Source organism: Colias croceus, chromosome 16 (genome assembly GCF_905220415.1).
Source record: "Colias croceus chromosome 16, ilColCroc2.1".
Lineage (NCBI taxonomy): Eukaryota > Metazoa > Arthropoda > Insecta > Lepidoptera > Pieridae > Colias > Colias croceus.
In genome coordinates this window covers 1,454,427-1,481,762 of record NC_059552.1, presented here as the reverse complement: position 1 = coordinate 1,481,762, position 27,336 = coordinate 1,454,427, and the positions used below count along the sequence as shown (strand labels likewise).

General features: G+C 34.1%; 1 protein-coding gene across 1 annotated transcript; it reads left to right on the top strand.

The window, feature by feature from the left end:
* Positions 1 to 1,206: 1,206 nt before the first annotated feature.
* Positions 1,207 to 26,062, top strand: LOC123698324 (clavesin-1-like). Its single transcript, XM_045644906.1, has 6 exons — positions 1,207 to 1,457; positions 16,221 to 16,362; positions 21,115 to 21,209; positions 22,986 to 23,127; positions 24,081 to 24,274; positions 24,643 to 26,062. The coding sequence occupies exons 2-6, from the start codon at positions 16,221 to 16,223 to the stop codon at positions 24,964 to 24,966; spliced, it is 897 nt and encodes a 298-aa protein (XP_045500862.1). The 5' UTR covers positions 1,207 to 1,457; the 3' UTR covers positions 24,967 to 26,062.
* The last annotated feature ends 1,274 nt before the right edge of the window (positions 26,063 to 27,336 follow it).

The following is a 27,336-nucleotide window of genomic DNA, read 5'->3' as shown; positions in this document are numbered from 1 at the left end:
TTAAATCAGAAAAAAAAGGAAACAATAGGTAAATTAAAATCCTACAAAAAGTGTGACTAATTGTATATTCGCACATATTTTTTTCCAAAAATATCGCAGCTATTTTGTAATATTACGTAAAACTGTGATTTGCGTGATTGAATCCATTTTCATAACTTTACGACTACATTGTTTTTATTAAAGTTTAAGTTATTACAATAATTTTCTTATTGATTTTTAGACTCTAACTTCAATTACAAGTTTGCCTCTAGGTATTATTTTTAGAATGTTGATTAATTTATATAGGTACGTAGTGTTACTTAGTTTCTTTTTAGAAAAGCATTTTTTTTTATTTAACAAGATTTTGATTATAAATTGAGGAAAATGCCTGGCTAAAATTAAATGCACTTAAAAGTCTACCTTTTGAACCCTGGTCTCAACCTGCATCTTAACGCTATTTCTGAGATATTCACAAAACCAATATATCTTTGTACAAATCAGAAATATCATTGTTTGGATAAGTAACAGCGCCCACTAGAACTGCAGTCCACAATGTTCTTTACATCTGTACTAATATTATAAAGCTAAGTTTGTTTGTTTGTTTGATCGGGCTAATCTCTGGAACTACTGGTCCGATTTGAAAAAATCTTTCGGTGTTAGATAGCCCATTTATCGAGGAAGGCTCTATAGGCTCTAGAGGCTACTCTATAGGCTATATATTATCACGCTAAGACCAACAGGAGCGGCGCAATGCGGGTGAAACCGCAGGTCACAGCTAGTAGGTCTATAATACTCTATAGTCTATGCTACCGAGTAAATCGATGGTTCGTTAGCACGTTTGTGTGAAGTGTTATTTTCTTTTGTATAGCTAATGGGTATTTAGTAGGTTCAATGTCCGTGCTTTGACTCCAAATTAGAAAGTACTCAGGTAGGTTCAAATGACCGATATTATTAATTAAGTGCCAAGCCAAAATTTCCTTGTTAAAATCCTATAGAGAGATATATTCTTATTAGGATCAAATAAATATTACCTACTTAGAAATCACTCTTGATATTTAATGTTTATTTTATACTTTTTAGGTAGCTGGTTATCTGCTATAACTAATTATAGGAACAGGTTTCTCTACGAATCAAGAAGCTCTGTTGTTTTTGCGAACGTTTATAAATAGATACTCACTTTTAAACCCTATCCATACACTAGAAAACTTAGGTTATCTTACTGTAAGAACAAAAAATACATCCGAAGCAAATACGCATTGTTTTGTTTGTAGCGTCGCTTCGAGATAACGCATTCGTCTCGCGGCTATCGGAGAAGTGAACGTGTTTTTAATTCCAATTTCAAATACAACCTCTTTTAATGAAACTGGTGCTTTATAAAAAAGAAAACTCTGTATTATCTGTGGTTTGGCAGTTTGAGGTGACAGTGTTTTTGGCGGGAAAGGGGAATTTTTATAATGTAATTGGAGCTAAATACAAAGGTATGTTAAATCGTGTTTAGTCAACAGTCGGTTCATTGTAACTTGTGTGAATGACTCCGATGCGATACTATTACTTGTGTATAATACAACCGGCTTTTATAGGAACGTACTCATTGTAACAAGGTATAAATTAAACCAGCCTACAATTTTGTTGTTGACTTTATTGTTAGAAATAAGATGGGAATAACTCAAGGTAACATAATATATGTAATACATAGTACACTCTTTATACTATGTGTAGGTAATAGGTAAGTTAATTTTACATAACCATTTGATATTTTAATAGAATTATTTTAATTACAGTAAATGTACATTTTGGAAACAGAAAGGGTAGGCCTTATGTTCTAAATAATGTGCCTATCAATAATCTTTACAAATATTATAAAGCTGAAGAGTTTGTTTGTTTGAACGCGCTAATCTCGGGAACTACTGGTCCGATTTGAAAAATTCTTATACTTAGCTCATTTATCGAGGAAGGCTATAATAGGCTATAGATCATCACGCTACGACCAACATGAGTGGAGCCACGAGGGTGAAACCGCGCGGAGCAGCTAGTAGCGGTATATTTATTTAAAAATATTGTTAATGCTAAAGAAAATCAGAAGTAGAGCAAAGCATTTTATTCGATATCGCATCAGATAAAGTTGTCGGTTATATCATTTAATTATAAAGGTAGTATAGTGGGTAATTTACATAGATTCCATTATGTAATATACTCTAGTTTTCCGCTATCTATTTTACCGGTAAATTAATGTTATTGAATACATTTTCGACTTCGTTCTCGTGGAGTTTTATAAAGTACCTATTACGCACACAACTTTGTGGAAGAAAAATATGTACCATGCCCATACGATGACCAGATCAGAAATTCAAGTGTCTATAATCTATATAATTAAAACGTAGGTTTGTTTTATTTGCGAGTTTTAATATAATCATGGAAATCAATGCTTATTTTATTTCATACCTACTCTACTAAACCTCATTATTGCATAAAGTGCTCTTTCTTCTTACTTCTTATGTCTGGCATACATCAATTTTTTAAAACATATTTTGTCTGCTGCATTTTAAGAGCTAGCGCGCAAGACAAGAGTTGCTCTGAGACAAGAGTTGCTAGTAAGAAAGTGCGCGCACGTAGCGACGCAACTCCCCATAGAGTTGATGGGAGAGACAAAAATATAGTTTCGGAGACAAAAGTTGCTCTTGCGCGCTAACTCTTGTGTTATTTTTATGTCGTCTATCCTTTTAATTGTTATGAATACGCAATAAGATATGAACTTTCTTTATCTAATATATCACTTACATTCACTCATTGATCATAGATTTTACCGATGATTTTAACTCAATAAATTGTTGGCTGTGTGAAAGTTTAAAAAAAAATATTTCGTTACACGAATGCTCTACTTTTACGAAATTATTTTCTTTAGCCGTCTGATATAACTATATAACTTAATATATAAAAATGAAACCAGTATTCCGTAGTCACGGCATCACGCGTGATCAGGTGGACCGATTTCGTTAATTCTTTTTTTATTATATTCCTTGAAGTACGAGGATGGTTCTTATGTAGAGAAAACGTAAATGTACCACGGGCGAAGCCGGGGCGGACCGCTAGTAACTTAATAAAATCGCGATTCAGTCATGCAGTCAAGGCTAGGTCAAACTTAAACTTAAATTGAACAATGAATATAAAAAATTATTTGCCTGATACTCTGATACGCTGTTATAGTAAATTACTAAATTAGGAATAAAAATCAATCAGTTATTAGGATTAATAGTTATAAAGAATCAACACATATTATTTTTGTTTATTTAGCATATCAATGATAAATGAGCTTCAAATCACTACATAGTATAAAACAAAGTCGCTTTCTCTGTCCCTATGTCCCTTTGTATGCTTAAATCTTTAAAACTACGCAACGGATTTTGATGGTTGCATGCATTTTTTTTAATAGATAGAGTGATTCAAGAGGAAGATTTAGTATATACATAATTTATTAGGTTTTAGACAAAGCGGGCGAAGCCGCGAGCGGTAAGCTATGTGGAAAAGCTTCGTGAGCTTGCGGCGAAATTCTAAGATCTTTAAAATGTAACTTTGTAGCTTTGTAGGTAATTAATTTTTAACAAATTAAAGTTCACTGTTATAATTTTTACTAAACTTTACAACAATGGGCTTTAAATATTTTTATAGTAAAACTAGAGGTCCGCCCCGGCTTCGCCCGTGGTACATATTTCGCAATAAAAGGTAGCCTATGTCCTTTCTCGTGTATCAAAATATCTCCATTCCAAATTTCATGCAAATTGGTTCAGTAGTTTAGGCGTGATTGAGTAACAGACAGACAGACAGACAGAGTTACTTTCGCATTTATAATATTAGTATGGATAAAATTTAGCTATTTGTATCGAAATCTAAATAGGAAGAAATAATGTGCAGTAATTGCTTTATTGCTGTTCTCAATTCTCACTCATTACAATATTGTAATCATACAATACAATGGGGAGTACATTACATACAAATAGTACTAGACACGCAGATATAACTGTTTCTTGTACCTGCTAAGACCTATTGGCTTAATAATTGATCAAGATATTAGCAAGCCCCATGACTATTAAAATGGAATATTGACAAAAATCTTTATTGAAATTGATATTTTTGGTTTTATGGCATTCAAATGCTTTATAAATATAAATTTAGATCGAATAGAGGTCAGGCATCCGCCCCGGAATGGCGCGAAAGGATGCGGGTTCGAGTCCCGCCTCGTGATCGAATTTTTTCATTACGTAGTATAAACCAAAGTAGCTTTCTCTGTCCTCATATCCCTATGTCTATGCTATGTCCCTATATAGGGATATATACATACCCCTACATAGGGATGTATGCTTAAATCTTTAAAACTATGCAACGGATTTTGATTCGGTTTTTCTTTCAATAGACAGAGTGGTTCTCGAGGGACGTTTTCGTATATAATTTATTAGACAAAGAAGGCGAAGCCACGGGCAGAAAGTTAGTCTATATAAGTATAATACTTTTAAATTTTGTTCTCAATAGGTTATAGATACGTCATCACATAAAATCTGTTACATCAAAAAGTATTTGGTTATGCGGTCATATGAATATATTACAAACCCAAGTACAAACCTCAAATGAATGCCATTAAATCTCCGTGGAATAAAACTGAATTGTGTTATTACACAGTAATCTGTTGTAATGGGGTTAATTCTTTTAATCTAATGTGATATATATAAGTGAAAGTACTGAATATTTGTAGCTTCCATACAATTATTACATTTCCATACAATTTTCGATCCAAAAGCAAAATATAATAATCTAATAAGTTATATCTTCATATCTTTACACTAGCTGTGTCCCGTGGCTCCGCTCCTGTTGGTCTTAGCGTGATGTAATATAGACTTCCTCGATAAATGGGCTATCTAACACCGAAAGAATTTTTCAAATCGGACCAGTAATTCCTGAGAATCCTGAGATTAGCGCGTTCAAATTCAAATTCAAATTTCTGTATTTGTAGAATGTACAATTATACAAAAATGTTAGGTAGGTTCAAACAAACAAACTCAGCTTTATAGTATTGATTTACTGTTGCCCCTAATTTGCAAAAAATCACGTACGTAACGTACATGTGTACCTAAAATCTAGTTGGAAATTTCGTAATTTGATGCAGTTCAAATCAGAAACCTTTATATGTACCCTGTACAATATTTTGCACGTAGACTCAAATTCAACGAGGTAACGTTAGATGTTTGTATATCGAGTATAAGTATTTTGTACTCAAAGTACAGTTCGCTTTATTCCAAAAGCTTCATTGTTAGCTTAAAATTTTTCTTGTAGAGGCTGTAGAGTCTTTGAATTTGATACTGTTCCAGTTATAGGTATCCCTTACTGCTCACAACTACGGTGATTCTACGTTGATCTACGTTGTTTAATTCCTCAAAAAATCTCCAATTGTAAAGGCATATTCCTTGAAAAAAATGTTCAATATGCTTTATTCTCATTTTTAATATTTTTTAAGATTAAAAATAAGATTACATATAAATGTAATTTCCCAGCATTGTGAGATTACAGCAATAATGACTTTGTTTAACGAGTTTTTAATAGCGACAGTTGCGTTTAGATTTGTTCCGACATTTGTACGCAATGGTTACTTTCTTGTCTTTGATTCTAACACTTTGATTATTAACACATAGTTTTAAAATAATCGAAAATCCAAATATTAACGAATTAAATGAATTTGATTGAGTCAGTATTCACTATTCTTAGGATAACTCAAAAATAACTCGTTGAATATCTAGAACTTCATTTTCGCTGATATTTTTTAGCAACGTCAGCTAATACTTTCCTTCTGAAGGAGCACTGAATGTTAACTGTGAAAAAAATTAAATGGCCATGAAATTCATGTACCAAACATATTTATTGAATCTAAGTAATACGATTACGAGCACATATTTTATAAAATATACTTTATTAGATATTTCAAATTGTTATTATACATAATATGTTTTAAATATTCTATTTTTATATTAATAATGTGTGAATCGATCGTCAGCAGTCAGCAAAAACAGGTCAATGCCAGGTTTAGATCAACGACCTTGCTCTCCCGTGCGTTTAGGAAATCTCTAAGGAATTAGTTTTAAATTCACATAAAAAAATAGAATTAAGTAGTGATAGTTTTTAAAACTTTAGGCACATTTATTTCGTCTAAGATTTCGTTTAACTAAAGTAGTATGTTGAACAAATAGGCGGAAATATAATGGATTCATATTTCATATGCTGTTATAATGAAATTCGTTGTTATGTTTACTAAAAAAATACAATATTGATCATACTGTATACTCATTTTAAATACATGAAAATACCTATTTTACATTCAAACACCGAGGTTACTGCACCGTACTCTTAAGTCTTTTCTATAGAAACAGCTTACCTTTAACGTTTAGTAATAACATAGCAGCTCAACAATTAAAAGAAAAAAAACATGACGATGTAAAACTTAAAGGTATACTTTCTTGTACATATACTTTCACTGTAGATGTACCCGGTAATAGCTGAGTGCCAAAAATACCGTTATCTTCTTACTATGGCCATTTTCAACGTTATAACTATCGGGTTAAGATGCATATTTTGGATTCTTTTCTGAGTAAATGTTTTTTTAATTGTGTACTTCTTGTTATACAGTATTTTTGACATGGCTATTGAACGAATAACCATAGGTTTATAAGTCAAACTAGAGATTAAGAATAATTTTCGAAAAAATTGGCTTCTAGAATTCAACTTTTTCATTCATAATTTAAAATAGTTTTTTTAAATACATCTGAAAAGGGAGGGAGGTTTTTGTCCAGCAGTGGACGTCCCACAGTTGATTACACACATACAAATCTGAAAATGTAGGTATTAGATTTCTACTGTTATCAAAACAATAACTATTGTACATTTTTCTGTCGATCTCTACCAGTTTGTTAGTAATAACAAAAGCGTGGGCCCATGGGCGTAGCTAGCCATGGGCTCAAGGTGGGGCAACAATAAAAAATAATATATAACTAGCAATAAGTATATTAAGAAGAGCTGGAACGTCAACACATTTACACATTGCACATGTTAGGCCGGGAGATACTGACACAAAATTTCGGGTCATTTGTAACAGGATGGCGGTCTAGAGGGGTCTTACTTATCCGACGAGTGTGACTTACGCCCACGCGACTAGTCCGCCGGTACCAGCGTTCTGACCATCATTTTTCTTTTTGTCATTGCGTAATAAGACCTCTGTAGAACCGCCATTCTGTTACAAATGACCCGAAATTTTGTGTCAGTATCTCCCGGCCTATGTATGTGTCATATTTTGCAATTGTTTATAAATACAGGGTGATGTATTTGGTGTAGTACGAATATCTAAAAATCTATGAAGAATTTTGTGATACAGTAAATGGAAGAATTATATACTATTTTACAGTATTTAATAAAATCATTTAATTTTTTGTTCATTTTCATTAGAAATGTCAATTTTTCTCACCAAGGTGGAAATTTGGATGATAAGGATCTTGTTAGAAAAATATAAATTTTGACTAAAATCGACATTTTTTTTTTCAAAGATCAAATTACTTAATTAGTAATAAATAATCAGAGTTATCACGTATTTACAAACGATACCGGTTGTTCTTACTTAAAATTGAATACCAATGTCTTATTGCGGTATGTGTTCTTTGGAAGTGTTCGTAAAGTTGATGATCCGTAATTAAATTTTGTGGAAAATCTTTTAGAGCGCTTAGTTGTGACATATCCTAAGCATATTCAATAGAATTAAAAGACGAGCGAATATGCAAGCCAGTCTAAAACTTGAATATTTTGGTCTCGAAGAGCGGCCGTTCCCTGTCATGTCGTATGCGAAGGGACATTATCATTCATGCGTAAGAATTTCTGGTCCATTTTTACTTTGTATGAGACAATACTTTTTAATTTACTAGTTTAATTTACTACCTCCTCGTGTTTTTATACTACCTTTGTAACCAACAAATGCGCTGGGTTCATGCGCCAAAGTAGACTCCTGATCCGGACCCACATTATGATATTCCCGTGATGATATAGATGTACCTCCTGAGGATGCCACAGATGGCTAACTATCTCAAGCGTTTCTCCGGCTCGTGTTCTTCGTGGATCCGGATGAAAACCTAACCGGAATCATTGGTAAATAACAGCAAAGGCGTCAACTTGCACCACATATGCTAAACGCTCTCATCAATTACTGAAAACTAGCTTCATCGGTCACATAAACACAGTACATAAGCTAAGATAGTAAAATCAGTGGTTGGGGTGGCTATTCGCCTAAAAAATAGAACTCCATCCTATTGAAACTGTCCTAGCTTGTCAACTAGCTAACTAGTTTTCTAGCTTAGAAACGAATCTAGTTTTGTCTACACGAAGCCAGAAGCTTGCTAGCTGACTGACACTAGCTTGCTATCATAGCATAAAAAACTAGCTTTTTGTATCTCGGGCATAAGGGAAAAGCATTCCTAAGAATAGATAATATTTTCTCAAAACAAATATTTTTTGGTGTCTTTGAATTTAAAGCGACAGTTACGTGTGATTGACGTGCGGTGCTTGTCCTTATTAATCTATTTGGAGATTAGAATAAAATGTCATCAGAAGGAATTGGTTCCGGCAAAACTTTAACAGGACAATCTCGTGAAATAGTGTACAATGTTTTTAACTATTTCATGCATCATAATAAAAAAAGTGATGGTGGATATCCTCTAATGAAGGATTTGTATGGTTTGACATCAGAGGCGACTGGTGTTTCTCAGAGAAGTGTTCAACGAATTGTTTGTGAAGTACGCAATCAGGTAACAGCGGCTGTTAAAGCTGATGCAATATCACAACCATCTACCTCAAAAGAAGGAGAGCCACCAACTTCCAAAATTTTTGTGCGTCAAATTACTTTCAAAACACCGGGTAAAAAGCGACCAAGATTAGCAAAAAAATCGACAGTAGATAGTTTTGACCAAGAAGTGATAAGGCGAACTATCTACAACTTCCATCTGGTTCAGCAGACATTTCCGACATTAAAAAAAATATTTGAAGTGTTGAAAGGCAGTATTAACTTTGCGGGTGGCATTTCTTCACTAAGGAAGATCGTTCGGAGGCTGGGATTTAGATGGAGAAAGACGCAAAACAATAAAAAATTACTTATTGAGAAACCTCTCATCAGACTAAAAAGATCATTCTATCTTTTGAAACTGCAAGAATACAGATCACAAGGCCGACCGATAATATATACGGATGAATCTTATATACACAGTTCGCATACAATGTCACGATCATGGTCCGACGAAACAACCGAAGGTTGTAAAGTACCTATTTCCAAGGGCGACATGCTAGTAATAGTCCATGCCTGCTCAGAACAAGGTTTCATTCCAGAAGCTTTGCTTATTTATCCAGCAAAAAAGCACACGGGAGACTACCATAGTAATATGAATGCTCGTAATTATCAAAAATGGATCACAGAAAAACTTCTTCCAAATTTACCACCTCAGTCAGTTTTAGTACTCGATAATGCATCATACCACAACGTTATATCGGATCCAGTGCCCACATCGAATTCAAGAAAAAGTGACATGTTAGCTTGGTTGGACAAACGTAATATACCATATCCAGAAAGAAACACAATACCTATTCTTTAAGACATTATTAAAAAAAATAAGCCAAACTATACACAATTTTTACTTGATGCAATCCTCAAAGATCATGGACATAGTGTATTGCGCCTTCCACCATACCATCCAGAACTCAACCCAATAGAGTTACTATGGGGCATAATTAAAGGGAAAGTAGCATCACAAAATGTGAACTTTAACTTGAAAACTGTGGAAGAATTATTTAGAAAGGAAGCAAATGCTATTAGTCTGGATATGTTTAGTGACGTTTGGAGAAAGACGCGAGAACATGAGGAAAAATATATTCAATTAGAACCAAAAGTAGATAATTACACTGACTCATTTATAATAACATTAAGAAATTCCGACGGCGAAACATCGAGTTCTTCGAGCGATGAAAGTTTCAGTGAAGTAGAAGATTACGATTATGATTAAATAGATTCTTCTTCTTCTCTATAGATACTGCTTTCTGAATTGGTGGTAAATGTTAAAACTGTTAAACTGTTATGACGATTCAAAAGTGCTTCAAGAAGAAGTCTAATTGTATAAATGTTTAAATGTTAGTGTGAAAATTATACAATAAACATGTAACACATATTTGTTAGCGCGTATTGGTAGGTATTACGTACTTACTACAAATATAATATTTCTTAGATATCTTTACTCGACCAAAGTCAGGACAAGACTGCTCTGCAACTGCAGAAGACGTCCGTTATTTAAATCATTATCAAAACAACCATCCGTGTGTTGGGAGTGAGCGCACGTGTTATTTGTATTTTTTTATGACCTGAAATTTAATTATTATTTGATAATAATTGAATGATTATTAATACTTTTATCCAATTGATTATTATTAGAATAAATAATTAAGTTCATCAATTGATTTACTTTTAAATTATAATTTTACAGGTAAATTATGAGAGCTTTCATAATTATATTTGCATATATTTATCTACAACGCACCCATTTTACAATTCAAGTCTAAAATGAAACTAGAGTCGCATTTATTTTTGAACATACTGTAAGTGAAATTGCATAAGTGTGAGTACTGTGAACATGCCAGCTTTCCCTAATTGACCTGTATGTACCAAGTATGTACCCAAAGTTATATCCAGGTCTTCAAATGCCGGCGACCGTACCGCCGGCATTTGCGAAGGCATTTGCGAAGGCATTTGTGAAGGCATTCGCGATGGCATTCGCGAAGGCATTTACGATGGCATTCGCGAAGGCATTTGTGAAGACATTCGCGATGGCATTTGCGAAGGCATTTGCGATGGCATTCGCGAAGGCATTCACGAATGCATTTTTTCTAGTGTAGGCACTAGAAAAAAAAAGTGTAAAGTAAAAAGTATCAGTGAGTTGTAGAACGCGTAACACAACAAAAGTGAAATTGGATAAGTTAGTGGGGTAACTATAATTGGGGTACTAACATTTTTCTTACAGTTCATGTTCATGTAGCCTCAGCTATTTTCTTTTTTCGTGTGTAATTCGTTGTTCGAATTATTCTTATTCAAAACACCTTATTGTTCACCTACCACACCACGAAATAGATCCAAAAATCTTCAGCCGTTTGGTCGCTGGGCGTATGACACTTGTTAGTTGTTAGTCAGTCAATTTAGAGGTAAATAATACTAATAAAATTATAAAGGTCGCATTTTCTGTGTCGCCTGTAGACTTTCGAGAATCGAGTGTGAATTTTCTTACGGATATTAAGCTTAGTAGTTAGTAGGTACTTCAATTTTTAGATTTGGTTAGGTATCTACGACCTTCCAGGTCAAAGCTAGAGTGGGGCAAGCGCCCCACCCTGCCCCACCGTGGCTACGCCCATGCGTGGGCCACTAAATACTAAACGAGATCTTCACTAACAATAGGTAGCTAGAATGCAAACTGCTTGCGTTAAAATCTCACAATCGCGAGCGCCAATTAAATATGAATCTTACAAAAGCAAAGCAATTGTAAAAATGCGCAATGATGTACAAATTCATCTTGTTGTATGATCTTGTAATAGCCTAAAAACGACTTTATCGCGTGAAGCAATTGTTGAAATAAATGTACCTATAGGCTATAATAAATAGTAAATAGACATCGGACCAAAATTTTATCCTGGGTTTGAGCAAGATGTGCTGTATCTATACTTAATAAGTATTATAAAACTGAAGAGTTTCTTTGTTTGTTTGAACGCGCTAATCTCAGGAACTACTTGTTCGATTTGAAAAATTATTTCGGTGTTAGATAGCCCAATAATCGAGGAAGGCTAGGCTATATATCACGCTTCACGGCATCCGCGGGGCACAGCTAGTGTATAATAAATAGTAAATAGATATCGGACTAGAGAATACAATCCCGAGCATGTTTTCCAATCCCGGGATTACGGGATTTTTGATGGGTAATCCCGGGATCCCGGGACTATCCCTGGATCAGCCTTATGTGGGAATTAAAAAATAAAAAAATTGAAGTATAGTTTCTCAAAAGATGTTCCGTCATATTGGCCAACATTGCCCACGGGGGTATCTTTGCCCAAAAATCAATTCATAAGAAAAATTTTAAATTGCAAAAATACCTTTATACTTTGGCAACATTAATAGTATTTGGTGTAAAATAGGTTATATGTATGACAACACTGCCTATTGTGTGTGTCGCTAACTTAAATCAGCAACTTGTTGTAACTAGGGAATGCAATCCCGATCCCGCGGGATCCCGATCTCGCGAGATCTCGTGTAATTTTTCGGGATCAATCCCGACGCATCATATGACGAGATCCCGTTCGAGATTGACGGGATTGGGCGGCAGTGGTCAGCGACGCGAAAAAGTCCTTTTGCACGTATATCCACGTCCACGATCTTAGACAAATTAAAATCAACCATTAAAAAAGAAATGGATTTGTTTGAGTGTGGAACAAGGGGGTTATTTTTGCAGTTTGCATATAATTGCTTCGCCACGCTGTTGCCAACCAGCGTTGAGTCGGAGAGGGCATTCTCAGAAGTGGGATACATTGCAACGGACATTAGATGCCGTTTAGCAGATGAAACTATTAATACCCTTTGTTTTTTAAAGAGTCATTTTCAAAATATTTTCAGTCATTTTCAAAAATTTTCCTAATTTCCTTTGAAATAAGCTTATTGTTTTGATTACCTAATTTACCTGCGTTAATTTCCTTACAACCTGATTATTATTTAGTTGGTAAATTTATTATTTTAAAGGTTTTTATTTTCTTTCGAGTACCTAATATGTTATTTTAGTTAACCTCACTATCACAAACAAGCAGTTATTAGCTTTTTCAGTCACCTGAATTCAACATTTTTTTTTTAAATTAGACGGGATCCCGAAAATTCCGGGATCCCGCGGGATTGATATTTCTAATCCCGCGGGATCCCGAATTTTGTTTGTGCATGATGGCTAAAACACAGGTTATTTTTACTCACAACATGTTATAAAATAATGTTTGAAGAGTGTTTTAATGCTATTATTACCACTGAAGGATGTTTTAAACAAAAGTTACAATGGTGGGCAAAATTAGCCAATAATGTAGCGATCTATATTTGACAACATTGCCCACCATCAAAAAATGCTTAGGGTTGGCACATTTCATATTACCACATAATTTGATAGTTAATAATATTACTTCTATTCGGTTAATTTCGGAAAAATAAGCTTAATTTGGTCTCCCGGAAAGAACCATGGTAAATAAAGTTAAATTGCTGAATTTTAAGCACAACTGAAATGTAAAAATATGTTTATTTTTATTAAATAGTCACTGAACAATATTCTGTTTTGCTTTTTTTATCTTTTTATTGCCTACAACATAATCCTACTACGAAATATTTGCAGTAAAAGAAATCGGAAGTCATGCTCATCTTATTGAGATGTACCAACCCTAGGCTTTTGGAAAAGCGAAATGCGATTTGTATGAAAATAGAAAAAATACCTGGGTTACTTTGCCCAGCCACTAAAGTCGGGAACCTTTCATGATACTGCTTTGATTTTTAAAGTAAACGACATCTTTTCCAACATTTTTGAATTGGACTTTAATATAATCTGGCTAGAGGTCATATTTACGTCAAAAATCGACTTGGGCAATGTTGGCAACAAGTTCAGATAACTTTACCCGCCCTCAAAAACAGACAAAAAATTAATAAAATGTTGAAGAATAATGAAATTTTCTACAGCATTATATGCACACGATGTAAGAAAAACATATGCTAACAGAAAATACTAACGTTGCCATAGAATTTTTTTGCGGAAATTGAAATTATTCATAAAAAGCGGGCAATGTTGGCCAATATGACGGTTTTTAATATTGTTAGTTGCAATAATACTAAAATAAAATAAAAAATATGCAAATCAAAAGCACTATTTAGAATTTTGGAAATAGAATCTTAGAAATATCAAAGAAAGAAAGAAAAGAAAGAAAAAAAATATTTATTGCCACATTTACACACTTAACAACTACTTATATTACTAAAAAAACATACACTAAGTAGTTACATGGCAATCGGGTCAGACTCAGCCGTGCTGTCGGGCTTTAACGCCTGAGCAGCGCTGATTTTCAGTCTGCCCCTATGTTTTTATTTCCGAGGCTCACTATACATGTAAATACAAATACCAACCAAAAAAAAAACATTCTTACAGTTCTAAAAAGATAATAAAAATAACAATATAATATAATATAAATAACAGATATTGATATAGATATAACGATTATATTAAATAAAATAAACATACTAAGAACATAATATAAATACATACATAGAAGGATACAATCTATTATGCATTCGCAATCCACAATTTGCAATCCACAATTTGCTCAATGCTTTATTGGGGTGTCCAGCTCGATATTTGTTTATTCAAAAGTATCACTTTGTATTTGTGCTTGAACGATATATATGACATATTAAGCATCCAATACTTTCGTTCAGGGAATCCCCGAAGGGGAATTACCCCGCAACAATATTTTGATATAAAGGTGGGTTCCCACGGCCTGATTTCTTCACAGATCCGACCGCGCCAGACCAGACCACAGGCCGTGGGTATCGGCGCATCCGTTAAGGTCTGTGGTCGTCTCGCCGATTCCCACGGCCTGTAGTCTGGTCTGGCGCGGTCGGATCTGTGAAGAAATTAGGCCGTGGGAACCCACCTTTAGGTGATCGGGTGATTCCCCTGTTAGCCCGTCGGGTAGTTAGAATTACCTTTAAATTGAAAAAAAATCCGAGTGGGAAATTCCCTTCTAAGGTCTACTATTATTAGGGCCGTACGCCTGTACCAATATAGTCCGTATCCGTATCGTACCTTAGGTTTGTTTTTTATCGTTATATAATTTTATGCTAAGGTATAATCTAGGCTAGTTAGTTAAGGCTATAGTTAAGGCTATAGTTAAGGCGCAACGGATCGTAGAATGCAAAATAGAATAGCTGTTTATATCAATCCCGAAAATACCGGGATTAGCCAAGTGCAGTCCCGGGATTTTCGAGATCAGAAAAGGGTCGGGATCCCAGGATCCCGGGATTGTATTCTCAACATCGGACCTAATCCAAACCAAATATGTGCAAGTACATATGTAACGATTGATACGTCCTCGATTCTTGCTTCATATACAGATGGAGCCCGTAGAGATTATTAAAATTTTCAGGTAGAACTCAAAAACGGTTTAACTTTACTATAGTACACTATAGTAACAATCTATCAGTAATAAAGATGCAAAATAAGTCTCATTAGAACACAATTATTATTAATACGTACCAACAAGTTAATATTATTATGAACTAAGAAAATAAACATACGTGTTAAAAGGGGCGTCATTAATCACAAAAGCAATACAGTTAACAATGCCATCAATCATTATGATTACTTGGTTTCAAGATTTTTTAGATTTTTCTCTACCACTCAAACAGATCATATTAAATTATAAAAAAGTACTTTAAAAACAGGCCTAACAAGTTGAATAGAAAAAAAAATGTTTTTAAACCTTGTTAAAACACGCAGGTTGGATCCTAAAGAATTTATAGTTATTTCCACAACGTTCTATTAACAATTTATTCCTTGAAGCTAAAACCGTTATGCTTGCAATTAACGCTATATCTTCAAAGGGCATGAACGCATTTCAAAGAGTAAAAAGTATAATTAATAGTAATCACATACTAAGATTCCATTAAGTTCTGGAATCGCGGTCTTACCTTAAGAGGACTGGAAAATTATACTACAAAATATTCTATACATTTGTTATGCAGAAAGTTATAACGCAATACACGTGAATAAGCAATGATTATTAATATAGTAACAGATAATAATTAGTACTTGGAATGGTAATTTATTTAGGTCGTAGCCATATTCTATGAAATACTAGAAATTAATTAGGTCGTTCATTCAGTTATTTACCTATTGTATTATTTCAAAATCCCAAACCCAACCCCAATCAAAATGAGTGTAAGTATTGTATTCTATAGACTATAATATTATATAGAGACACAATAGAATATCTTTTATACAATTATAAAATCTATAATTATATAGCGTACACATTCTTTAAACTTTACTCATATAGTGTCAAGTAGGTTAGGTACTCTGCTATTAAATTTTCAATCATTCTATAACCCAAAACAATATTTACAGATGCCGTTTATAGACATCGCCTTCCAAGCTGAGATTAGCCGCTTCGAGGACACGGAGTTCGAAGAGGTGGCCCGGAGGAACTGCGGAGAGGACCCCGATACGAGGCAGCAGGCTATAGAGGAGCTTAGAAGCATGATATTAGGTAATGTACTATTAAGGTTAGAAATTAAAGACTTTTTAACGGATTTTAAACGCGATTTATTCATTCTATTATTTTCCCGACGTTTCGAACACTTTACAGCGAGCGTGGTCACGGGGAGACTGAGATGTTGTACGTCTTGACGGTCATTCAAAAATTGTTATTTGTGAACTACCTCCACCTATTCCTCCGTAGTTGGTATGTGGAGTATTTTTCCGGATGTTGGCAGTATTGGCTGATCGTGTCTTCTAGTCTTTTGGTACGTTTGACATGGGATTTTAAATTCTTAATATATACATGGGATTTTGAATGCATTACAATAGGAAGAAAAATAAAACGAGTAGTTAAATCGACGAGTAATTTAATTAATCTTTTTGTCTTTGTCTTAGTACAAAATTGCTCAGTTACCTGATAAAAAAAGAAAGAAAGGAAACAAAATATCAGAAAATGAAGTTCACCACATTCTTACAAATACCGATGGCATTTATTAAAATATTGCAGACAATAGTGAGGTTGTCCAAGACATTCAGGATAATAGGTTGCCACTTTTTTAGCCTTGTTTTTGGCAATTCTTGATCCAAACGTAGAGACACAGCTTTTGTAGCATTCTACACAGTAGCGCCTGGATAGCCTTACATTGCCTTCCTTTGCTTTTAGGCTATGTTTCAGTCTTTTAGGTCTCTTAGGAATAGATTCATTTTCGGTTTCGTCTTTATCAGAGTTTACTAAATATTCGACTAATTGACGTCGGAATTCTACAATTCCTAGTTGACTTGTATTTTCGCAAAACATGATCCAGGCATTTACCACAGCCGTATTTAAAATTAATTCGATGCCTAATTTCTTATATTATTCATGTTTTTTCTTAATGGCGATGAATACGCGCTCATCTGATCGCTCATGTCTACAGACCCTTTTGCTCTATCATACGCTAAAACCATCTTCGGTTTTCGAACCACTTTTCCTTTTTTATGCACACTAGCAAATCCTTTAGAGTGTTTAGTGGAGAGCATGAACACACTTCGTTTATCCTTCCAATGCAACACTGTTATACCACGTTTGTTTTCCATTGCTACACATTCACCCGGCTTGAGGTTTGCATCAATAACTTTTTTGGGCAGGCCCTTTCTCTGTGTGCCTACTAAATGAGTACATCTATCTAGAAGTTCATTGGCTAAATCCAAACTCGTATACCAGTTATCCGTAGCTACGGTGTGCCCCAAATCAAGTATTTCTTTACAGAGTGACATTACAACGTTTTTAGGCGTTGTATTCAGCTGTTCGTGGTTTTTACCAGCGTAAAGTTCTAATTTACAGGTGTAACCTGGTGTTGTACACAGTTTAAATAGCTTCATTCCATATTTGTGCCGCTTTCTCTTATTGTATTGCCTAAAGATTAATCGCCCGCGGTAAGGCACTAGACTTTCGTCAACACAATCTTCTTCTTTAGGCGAATAGTACCGTCGAAATGAATTATTTAACGTATCTATCAGACTGCGTATTTTATAGATTTTATCGCTGGTATCTGCAGTTTCGTTGTCAACGAAATGCAGATTCTGTAACAACAGTTCGAATCTATTTCGACTCATGATCGAAGGTGCAAAAGTTTGTTTGAAAACTCTGTCTGTGCTCCAGTATAGACTTATTTTTGGGAGTTTGATTAGTCCCATGTATATAATAAGTCCAAAAAGAGTCTTGACTTCATCTTTGTTTGTTGGCTTCCAACTATTCAAACGCGATGACGGCTTTGTGCTTTCTCGTCGCTCAGCATACAAATTGGTTTGCACTGCTATTTCCTCAAAAATTTCGTCAGAGACTAATAATGAAAAATAGGCTCCTGGGTCTGCATTTCGAAGTTCTTTATCGTACGGTTTCTTGATACCTAGAACAAATCAGTTCTTTGGTTATAAAAGGACATATTATAGACTAGCTTGTTCCAGCGATTTCACCCGCTGCAAACCGAAAATTATCCCGTAGGAACATAAAATCGGGATAAAAATATCCTATGTGTTAATCCTATCTGTATACCAAATTTCATCCAAATCCGTCCAGTAGTTTTTTCGTGAAAGAGTAACAAACATACATACATAATACATATACACAAACATCCATCCTATAATATTAGTAGGACAGTAGACTATTTAAAAAATGTAAAAATATTATTGACTTTTGAGCTTTAACCACAGAAAAAATACAGATGAATTGAGAACCTCCTTCTTTTTAAGTCGGTTAGTGAATAAAACACATAAATTTATTGCACAAAAAAATACCTATATTAATAATATTATAAATACCTGTTGGCTCCGTAAATGCAATCACTGCTGGTTGGAGTCCTCTTGGTTCTCTCCATTTTTGTCGCCTATCTGTCGACATAAGATCCACACTTTGAGTGACAAAATTTTCCACTGAATCACATTCACTTTCCGAATCGCTTCTTATATAAAGACGCCTTCGATTTTTTGGGGGTTGGATATTCTCATCCGCACACTCCGTACACAAATCTTCCTCTAAATCGTATACATTGTCACATAAAGGAACTACTTCATTCAGCAACGACTTTTCCAGTAAATCAATTTCATGTAAATTATCCCGGGTAAAAAAAATGTGTGCGTGTACTAGTGTACACACTTTAGAAGTGAAACTTCTTTATGACCTTATTTTTCAAAAAATAATTTACCATATGCAACTTTACAGAAATACGTCGAATCACGCGTGATAGGGATAAGAAAAAGATGGCGCGTAACGGAAAAATAGCACGCGTAACGAATAAATGTTACACTAAACTTTTTTCCAACTCCGATAAAGAAGTTTCACTTCAATAAGTCCTCAGAGTTTATATCTAACTCAGACATTGTTAAGTAAGAAGGTACGAAAAGAAAAAAGAAAATGGCTAAAGAAAATGGTAATCGCAAAATGACATAAAGTAACGTCCGTTCCGTGATTGTGCGTGTAAGCGACTGAAGACTGAAGTGCGCGGGTGCCCGGAGAGGTGACCGCACGGCGCGGCGCCTTGGTAACAGAAATCAAATCAACTTATTAATTTCTGTGCGCCATGTAGGGCACCGGTGACCTCGTGAAGTTTTTTTTTTATTTTCTACGGAACCCTGCGTCCGATTGAACCCAAAATTTATTTCTATATATATCTATTATCTACCTATAACATCAATTGGCACTAAAAAAAATTTATGAGATTTTCGTCATTATTACTCCGGCAGTTGATGTGTTAAAATTACCGATATTGAATTTATGATCAAATTATTTGGATAACTCAATACAGATTCAAGTCATGATGATTCGTCATTCCATGTGTTCGTAAATGACTTTTCATATCTATTGTAGAGTGTTTCATAACTAAAAGGGATCTACATTGATTCTAAACATACAATATTGTACCTATAATATAAGCTTAGAATCAACGAAAGAAAACTGCAATATTTCTCAATTAGCAGAAGTTAAAAAACTAGCGTAGCAACCTTCCTTATATCACCACAATCTTATATGGTTGCATGGATATACAGCGGCTTCATTAAGTCTATTTATTTTCTAGTAAGAACAAGGGCAGAAAAAGAAGGAAATGTAAATTTCCTTAAGCTTTATTATCTTGAGAATTTAACATATAACAAACTAGCTGTGCCGCGCGGTTTCACCCGCGTGGCGGCGCTCCTGTTGGTCTTAGCGTGATAATATACAGGGTTACTTGTAAAACACCAGCAACCTCGCAGGAGAAGATAGCTAACATCATAAGTAACAACATTTTTTCTACGACTTTTGATAATTTGTTAGATTTTATTTTCATACAAAAATAAATATTCATTTAATTTTCCGTTTGAATATTATAAACTCTACGCGCATTCCGAAACTTACGTAAACAAGAAGCGAACGGGAGGGGAAAGGGGGCGTCGCGTCGTCCTTTCGATAATGCATAGAACATAGACTTACAAATGTTAGGAGAATACAATAAAAGTTTAAAAAATCATTTAAAAATAATTTATTGCGTTATGCCAAAAGTCGTAGATCAAATGTTGTTACTTATGATGTTAGCTATCTTGTCCTGCGAGGTTGCCGGTGTTTTACAAATAACCCTGTATAGCCGTGATATAGCCTATATTCCTCGTGGATAATGTAGCTTTCGAAAGGTGAAAGAATTTTTAAAATCGGTCCAGTAGTTTATGAGCCTATTCATTACAATCGAACAAACAAAGTTTTCCTCTTTATTAACCGACTTCAAAAAAAAGGAGGAGGTTATCAATTCGGCCGGTATATTTTTTTTTTTTTTTATGTATGTACACCGATTACTCCGAGGTTTCTGAACCGATTTACGTGATTCTTTTTTTGTTCGATGCGGGATGGTGTCGAATTGGTCCCATAAAAATTTTATTCGGATAGGCCCAGTAGTTTTTATTTTATGAGCATTTTTGTCTGTAGGTATTTGTAAATTTTGCAAGTGCAAGTTTGAAGTCGGTTGTTTTTAACGCAGTTATCACTTGTAATATTAGTGTAGATTATAAATCCCGTTGAATCGAATAATTTTCATACATTTCAGTGATCGATTTTCTTTGCGAGCATGTAGAACAGGTATCTCCTGCCTATTTGTGTCCACTGGGATTGAACCTAGGGTACTCGCCAATTTTGACATACCTAAATGTATTAATACGAATATCAAATAAATACTTTATCTGACATAATACTTAATATGTATTTGTTTAATATCATAATATGATAAATCTGAACTATAATATTTTTTTTTGTTTTTAGAGCGAGGCATGTGTAACCCACGTCGTATGGATGACGCCTATCTACTGCGGTTTCTGCGATGTCGCCGGTTCATTCCCGCCCTTACACATAAATTGGTAAATAATGTCAAATCTTATAATAAAACAAGGATTATAAAAACTTAAATGACTTCGTGGCTTTAACTAGATAGGTACTACCTGGATTTAATTACGTATTGCAATAAAATTATAATACACTAGCGGTCCGCCCCGGCTTCGCCCGTGGTACATATTTCTCAATAAAAGGTAGCCTATGTTCTTTCTCAGGGTCTAAAGATTGTCTGTGCCAAATTTCATCAAAATCAGTCCAGTAGTTTATGCGTGAAAACCATATATACAAACATACATAATTACAAACCTTTCTTCTTTATAATATTAGTATAAATAAAAGAAATCATTCATTTTATTTAAAGTAGGTAGAAGATAAAAATATAAAATCACCAAAAAATAACTAAAGACGTTCTGCCGTTATATTGTTGAAAACTGTGTTGATAAACAAGAAAGTATTTTTAAAAGAGGCTGATTCGCAACGGGCCATTGAATAACTATGACCACAACAAACTATTTTTTGAAGGTGTAGTTTGTTGAACCCGGAACCTTTGGTTGTAACATTTTTAAGCACAAATGAATAAAAATTAGAAAATATTACTGATTTTGAGATCAAAACTTACTCAAAGAGTTATGTTAGTTCTTTCTATTTATGTGTTGGATCATAATTATTTTAGGATGATCGTTTTGAAAATATGGACCTAGTGTTGACTTATAGAGAAAAAAAATGTAGGAAGTAAAGTTCATTCGTCCCAATAAAAAATATACATGTGCAATTAATCTGTTTACAAAAATTTATTGTTTTATTTTTAAAGTTAATAATATGTAGTAGATGTGTGATAACCGCCTGTTTATGTTATGTCTGGTAGCCTCGGTTTATGGAACTAAAATTATGAATACATACCAACATCATCTAAGTAGGCTGTGGTAGATAATTTAGATTCTTATGAAATATATTTCTTTATCTATAAATAAATAAATATAAGTACCATACTTAGTTATGGCATTCAAATGTTTTATAAATAACTTAAATAAGTATATTTTTTTAGGAAAGAATCGATCACAAGGCGAAATTCGAACCCGTGTCTTCCGCCTAATCGTTCCGCCTAATCGTTCCGCCTAATCGTTCCGCCTTACCTTTCTGTTTTTTTTTTAATATAAGCACAGATTATATATATATTACCTTAGGCAGCATTAGTATAAAAAAACGTTAGCTATCTACTATATAAAAATAAGTCGGGTTTTCCTTCCTGACGCTATAACTCCAGAATGCACGAACCGATTTCCACGGTTTTGCATTCGTTGGAAAGGTCTCGGGCTCCGTGAGGTTTATAGCAATGAAATGGTGTGGCTAGTGGCGAAACGGAGTTCGCCCGGTTTGCTAATTTTATATAAAATTCCAGTGCACTTCTATTGGTGACAGGCTGACTGGAATGAACCTTGACTACACGTATTACCTTTCCATTCCGACCATAATGACATCGTAACATTGAAATAGTACTCGATCTAAAATAACTAACGCTGTATATTTTCGTATTGAAGTCGAAGTACATATTTTGAGTATGAGAATTTTTTAAGAAAAAAATGATCACGAGGCAGGGTTCAAACCACGCGTCTTTGGCTTTACCGGTGCGTAATATTTTTTTTTAACTAGGACTCAATTTATTTAACTCTAGAACGGTATAAAATTAAAACCGAACCGCGGGATTTTAGTGGGTGAAACCACACGGCGCAATCAGTCTAGTATAAACAATTCTCACTTTTTAATAAATGTATTATTTAACCAGGAATACATAACTGTTGCAGATGGTACGATACGAGGAATTCCGCAGAAAGAACTCCTATCTATACGACTGCAACGCATTCGGTCTGCAAAAAGTGAAACATGTATACGGAGGCACATTACCCGATAGTCCAGATAATGGCAGGATCACGCTTATGAGGTTCGGTGAGTTTTATTAATTATTATTTATTCTTTAAATAGCAGGAACAAAAAAAACCCTTCCCTTTGGAAAAAGAGAAAAATTTAATGCTCCAGACTTGCTATGCGTAGCGCTCAAAAGTGCTACACTGCATTTTAGAAAAGGTTAAAAACTGCATTATAACAATAGTTAGCTAGTCTAGCCTAGAGCATCATAACAATATTATAGTGCTATATGTATTAATATGCCTAGAGTCGGTTTAATAACGAAATACTGGCAAGATAATTAAAAAGTTTCGTGATTCCAATAGTTTATGGGCTGTAGTTTCTCTTATCTTCTCAAATTCTTCTATAGCGTGAGCATTTATAGCAATATGAAATGTGTCCACACCCACAGTAATTGCCGCGTTCAATTTACACAGCTATGTGAAATCTCGTTAAGATAGCATCAAGTGTGATTTATTGCCAGGCTCGGTTGATTCGTTTATTCTTGTTTATTCAAAACGGTGTCAAATGCAAACATGGTCAAATGTTATCAGGCCAATTAATGTTTATATGCCTGCATAAGTATTTTAAATGTTTTGAGGTTCAAGCATAAAATTTGGATGAAATATGGTCTCGAGTCTTATTTATTTAGAAAATGATCGTATAGGTAGTAAATAATAATATATAGCTTGATAAAAAGGCCTCACCAGAGATTACTCTATATTTACTTACCTATTTCACATTTTTCCATTAAAACATATCGAGTCTTTCATATGAGTAAACAAGACCGAAATAATTTAAAAAATGACTGGATATTCAAAATAGGATCTACCTTTACCAAATTATATAATGACCTTAAAGCCAAATACTATTACAACCATAGAAATCTAAATAACAGCCTAGTTTAGAATTCTGTGATTTTGTAATCACAAAAATCTATCTGTTCGAAGTATGACAACTAACTGATCTTACCGAAAAATGAAAATGCTTTCCAGGTAGGTGGAACGTAGAAGAAGTCCCCATAGAGGACGTAGTACGATGTGCGCTATTGATGGACGAAATAGCGGCAATGCAGCCTCGCCTGCAGATCCTGGGAGTCACCATAATTGTGGATCTGGAAGGCCTGGGCATGAGGCATGTACGGCCCCTCACTAGGACGGTTGCTGGCCAGATTGTAGCTTTAATGGGGGTGAGTAATTTTATGTACTATATTTATAGGGCAACTAATAATTATATAGAGTTATCTGAAGAGCTATATGTTCATACGGTAAAGTATGTTGCCTAAAATATTGAATGAGACCTTGATGAAGTTGTATTTCACTAATAAATAATTTAAAAATATTAAATAACCGCATATTTAATAATTGAAGCACAGTCTTCATGAGATATCAAATATTGAAAGTCTATAACGGCAAAAGTAAACAACAGAAATCAAAATTGTGCTTTTGCGTTACAAATAAGTAGCAATAATGTTTAGATTTTATGTTTCATCTTACCCCTTTATTTTCTTTTAGTGTTGTATAGCATTATTCATCCATTATTTACATTTCCCTACAGGTATCATTCCCAATCCACATCCACGCGGTCCACGTGATCAACTACAACTGGATCCTCAGTAGCTTCTTTAGTCTTTTCAAGCAATTTATTCCCGCAGCTGCTTGGGCTAGACTCCACTTCCATGGCCACGATATGTCCTCCCTTCACAAACACATAGATCCTGAATACCTCCCGCAGGAGTATGGAGGAAGGTGCCAACACGTGATCAGTACTGAGGAGTGGCTTCGGAAGATCAATATGTATAAAGATGAGTTTATGGCTCAGGAATTAAGAGCGCTAGGCTTCACGGTCGATGATACTAAAAGTGAGTGCAGTGATGTGTAGGAAAGTTTCGGACAATAATGCAGGAATTTGGTAGTTTTGGTAAATTTACGTTTGGACAATGTCTTTGCAGGAACGATATTTAGTAATTTTAGTAAATTCAGGTTTGGAACGATGGTGTGGAAAGTTAGGAGGATAAATTTTAAGTTTGAAATATGAATAGAACTTTATGTAGGGCATTTTCTGAGAAATACCTATTTACAACGCGCTTTATAAGCGTTTAACACGAACACTAAGTAAATTATTAATTTGGATACACATTCAGTTTTAATTGTTAAGGTCATTTCCTGTCTGAGGAGTATCTGTAACGTATTGTTTAAGATTAAACCAATTATATGTGTTATTGAGGCATCTATTACAATTTACAAACGCTTTAATAATATAACTATGTACAAACTGGGCATTTACGATTTTAATAAGAGACTATAAGAAAATAGAGTTACAATACCATTTGTTATAATATATAGGTTTTAGTAAGAAACTAATACTAAACAAATAACATTTCAAATAATATACTTAAGTCCAATTAATCAAATATTACTGTAAGGGGACGTGATTACTACTGCCAAATTAATGGTCATCAAAAATATTCTTCGCAAAATTGAGTAGGATCTGGACAGTTTTTAAAAAACGTTTCAGTAACCTAAAACTGAACAAAATTTGGCTTCATATGACTTCTGGTATATTATAAGCTTCTGACTTCTTCCTACATATAGAGAAGTATTAAAATAGTTGTCACAATCTTATAAAAAACATCAGAGATCATTATGCCGGATTGTAGACGACCAAGAAAAAATTTTATACTAATAATTGTATTGTATAGTAAAAATAATACTGACTCCTAAGTGTCGGACAGCTCTCTTTTGTAGTAAGTATGTTGTATTGATGGATACTTTATAGAATTGTTTACAAAATAGAGGTAAGGTCCAGTTTTATAAACTTAGAAATATTTTAGTAGTTATGTAGTAATAAGTTTTGATCCTCAAAACGTTACTAGTAATTTTAGACTGGGATATCCTAAGATCGGTGATAAAACGCATTTTGATACTCATAATATTTTATTTGTATATTAAATGTGAATATATGATTTAATAATGTACTTTGTTTTTTATTTCACCTTACACTGGCTTTCTAATAAATAATAAAGGGAACTATATTTTCTATCACCAAAATTTATATTTGTCATCAAGTTGTATCACCTAATAAATAGATCTATCACCACGAAATATTTTCGTTCTCAGATAAACAAAAATTGTTCCCAGGTATGAATTATCAAATTAATGCTAATATATGTGTAAAATAAGAGATCGATAACCAATAAAATTATATTGCATTACATGAATATAAACTTCGTTCTTATAATAACAGTTTTGTAACTTAAATAATAGCTCTGTGCTCAGAATGGTAGATCTGTCACCAAATAAGTCGATTGTCGATCCCTGACTGCGACTCCTTTTTATTTGCTATTTTGTCACCAATACAGTAGTAACATTTTATTTCGTTCAGATATTAAATTAATAGTATTCGTTACCAATTTAATACATCAATTTATAATTTTAATGAAAAAATGATCAAAGGGGCGGAGACAAATTGGCGCGCTTTAAAAATTGACATGTGCAAACATATTATCGAATTAGCCATACGCTTAAAGCCGGCCAACCCCCCACCAGAAGCAAAAAATGTGCTTATCGGCCAGAAAAGAAAAAGGGGGCGCCCTTCGAAATCCAAACCAGCGCTGATTATTCAGTGATTACTGTTTTTTAACAATAAATATTGATTATTTAACTTTAATTAAGTGTTTTATCTACAATTATGCTAACCATTAGCCAGCTATTAAACCAGAGCTGATTATTCAGTGGTTATTATTTTTAAGAATAAATATTGATTATTTTAACTTTTAGTAACATTATATGATTTATTGGTGATCTCTTTAAATTAGTTTGCTTAAATACTTATTAGGACACACCTATTAACACGTTCACTGCGGCACAGAAATATCTGTACTTTCCATTACTGCGTTACGGGTCGTTTTAAACCTTGTCCTATACCAGAGATTGTGGCGGCACGAGGCATATTAAACCCCACCGCCCGTAGGAGACCAAAATCGTTTTTTTGGCGCCAAAGAAGACAAAGTGTGCGGCTTTTGTCGTGATTATTATTAACAATGAGTTCATTAACCTAAATCTACCGTCGCCCGTAGTTAGATTAGTTAGTTTAGATTCTAGGGCTAAAATAAAATGTGGGGTCTGATGTACCCCATACCGCACTGAACAATAGCAGTTTTTCATATAATTTAGTGATGGGAAAAGAAATATCGATTTTATTTAATTGTATTTATTTATCAAACTTATGGATGTTTTTCATTAAAACAGG

Bases quoted from the DNA above. Each gene is read 5' to 3' on its own strand.
- LOC123698324 (XM_045644906.1), top strand. From the start codon at position 16,221: ATGCCGTTTATAGACATCGCCTTCCAAGCTGAGATTAGCCGCTTCGAG. The intron at 16,363-21,114 runs GTAATGTACTAT...TTTTGTTTTTAG, and splicing joins GCTTAGAAGCATGATATTAG to AGCGAGGCATGTGTAACCCA. The intron at 23,128-24,080 runs GTGAGTTTTATT...AATGCTTTCCAG, and splicing joins GATCACGCTTATGAGGTTCG to GTAGGTGGAACGTAGAAGAA.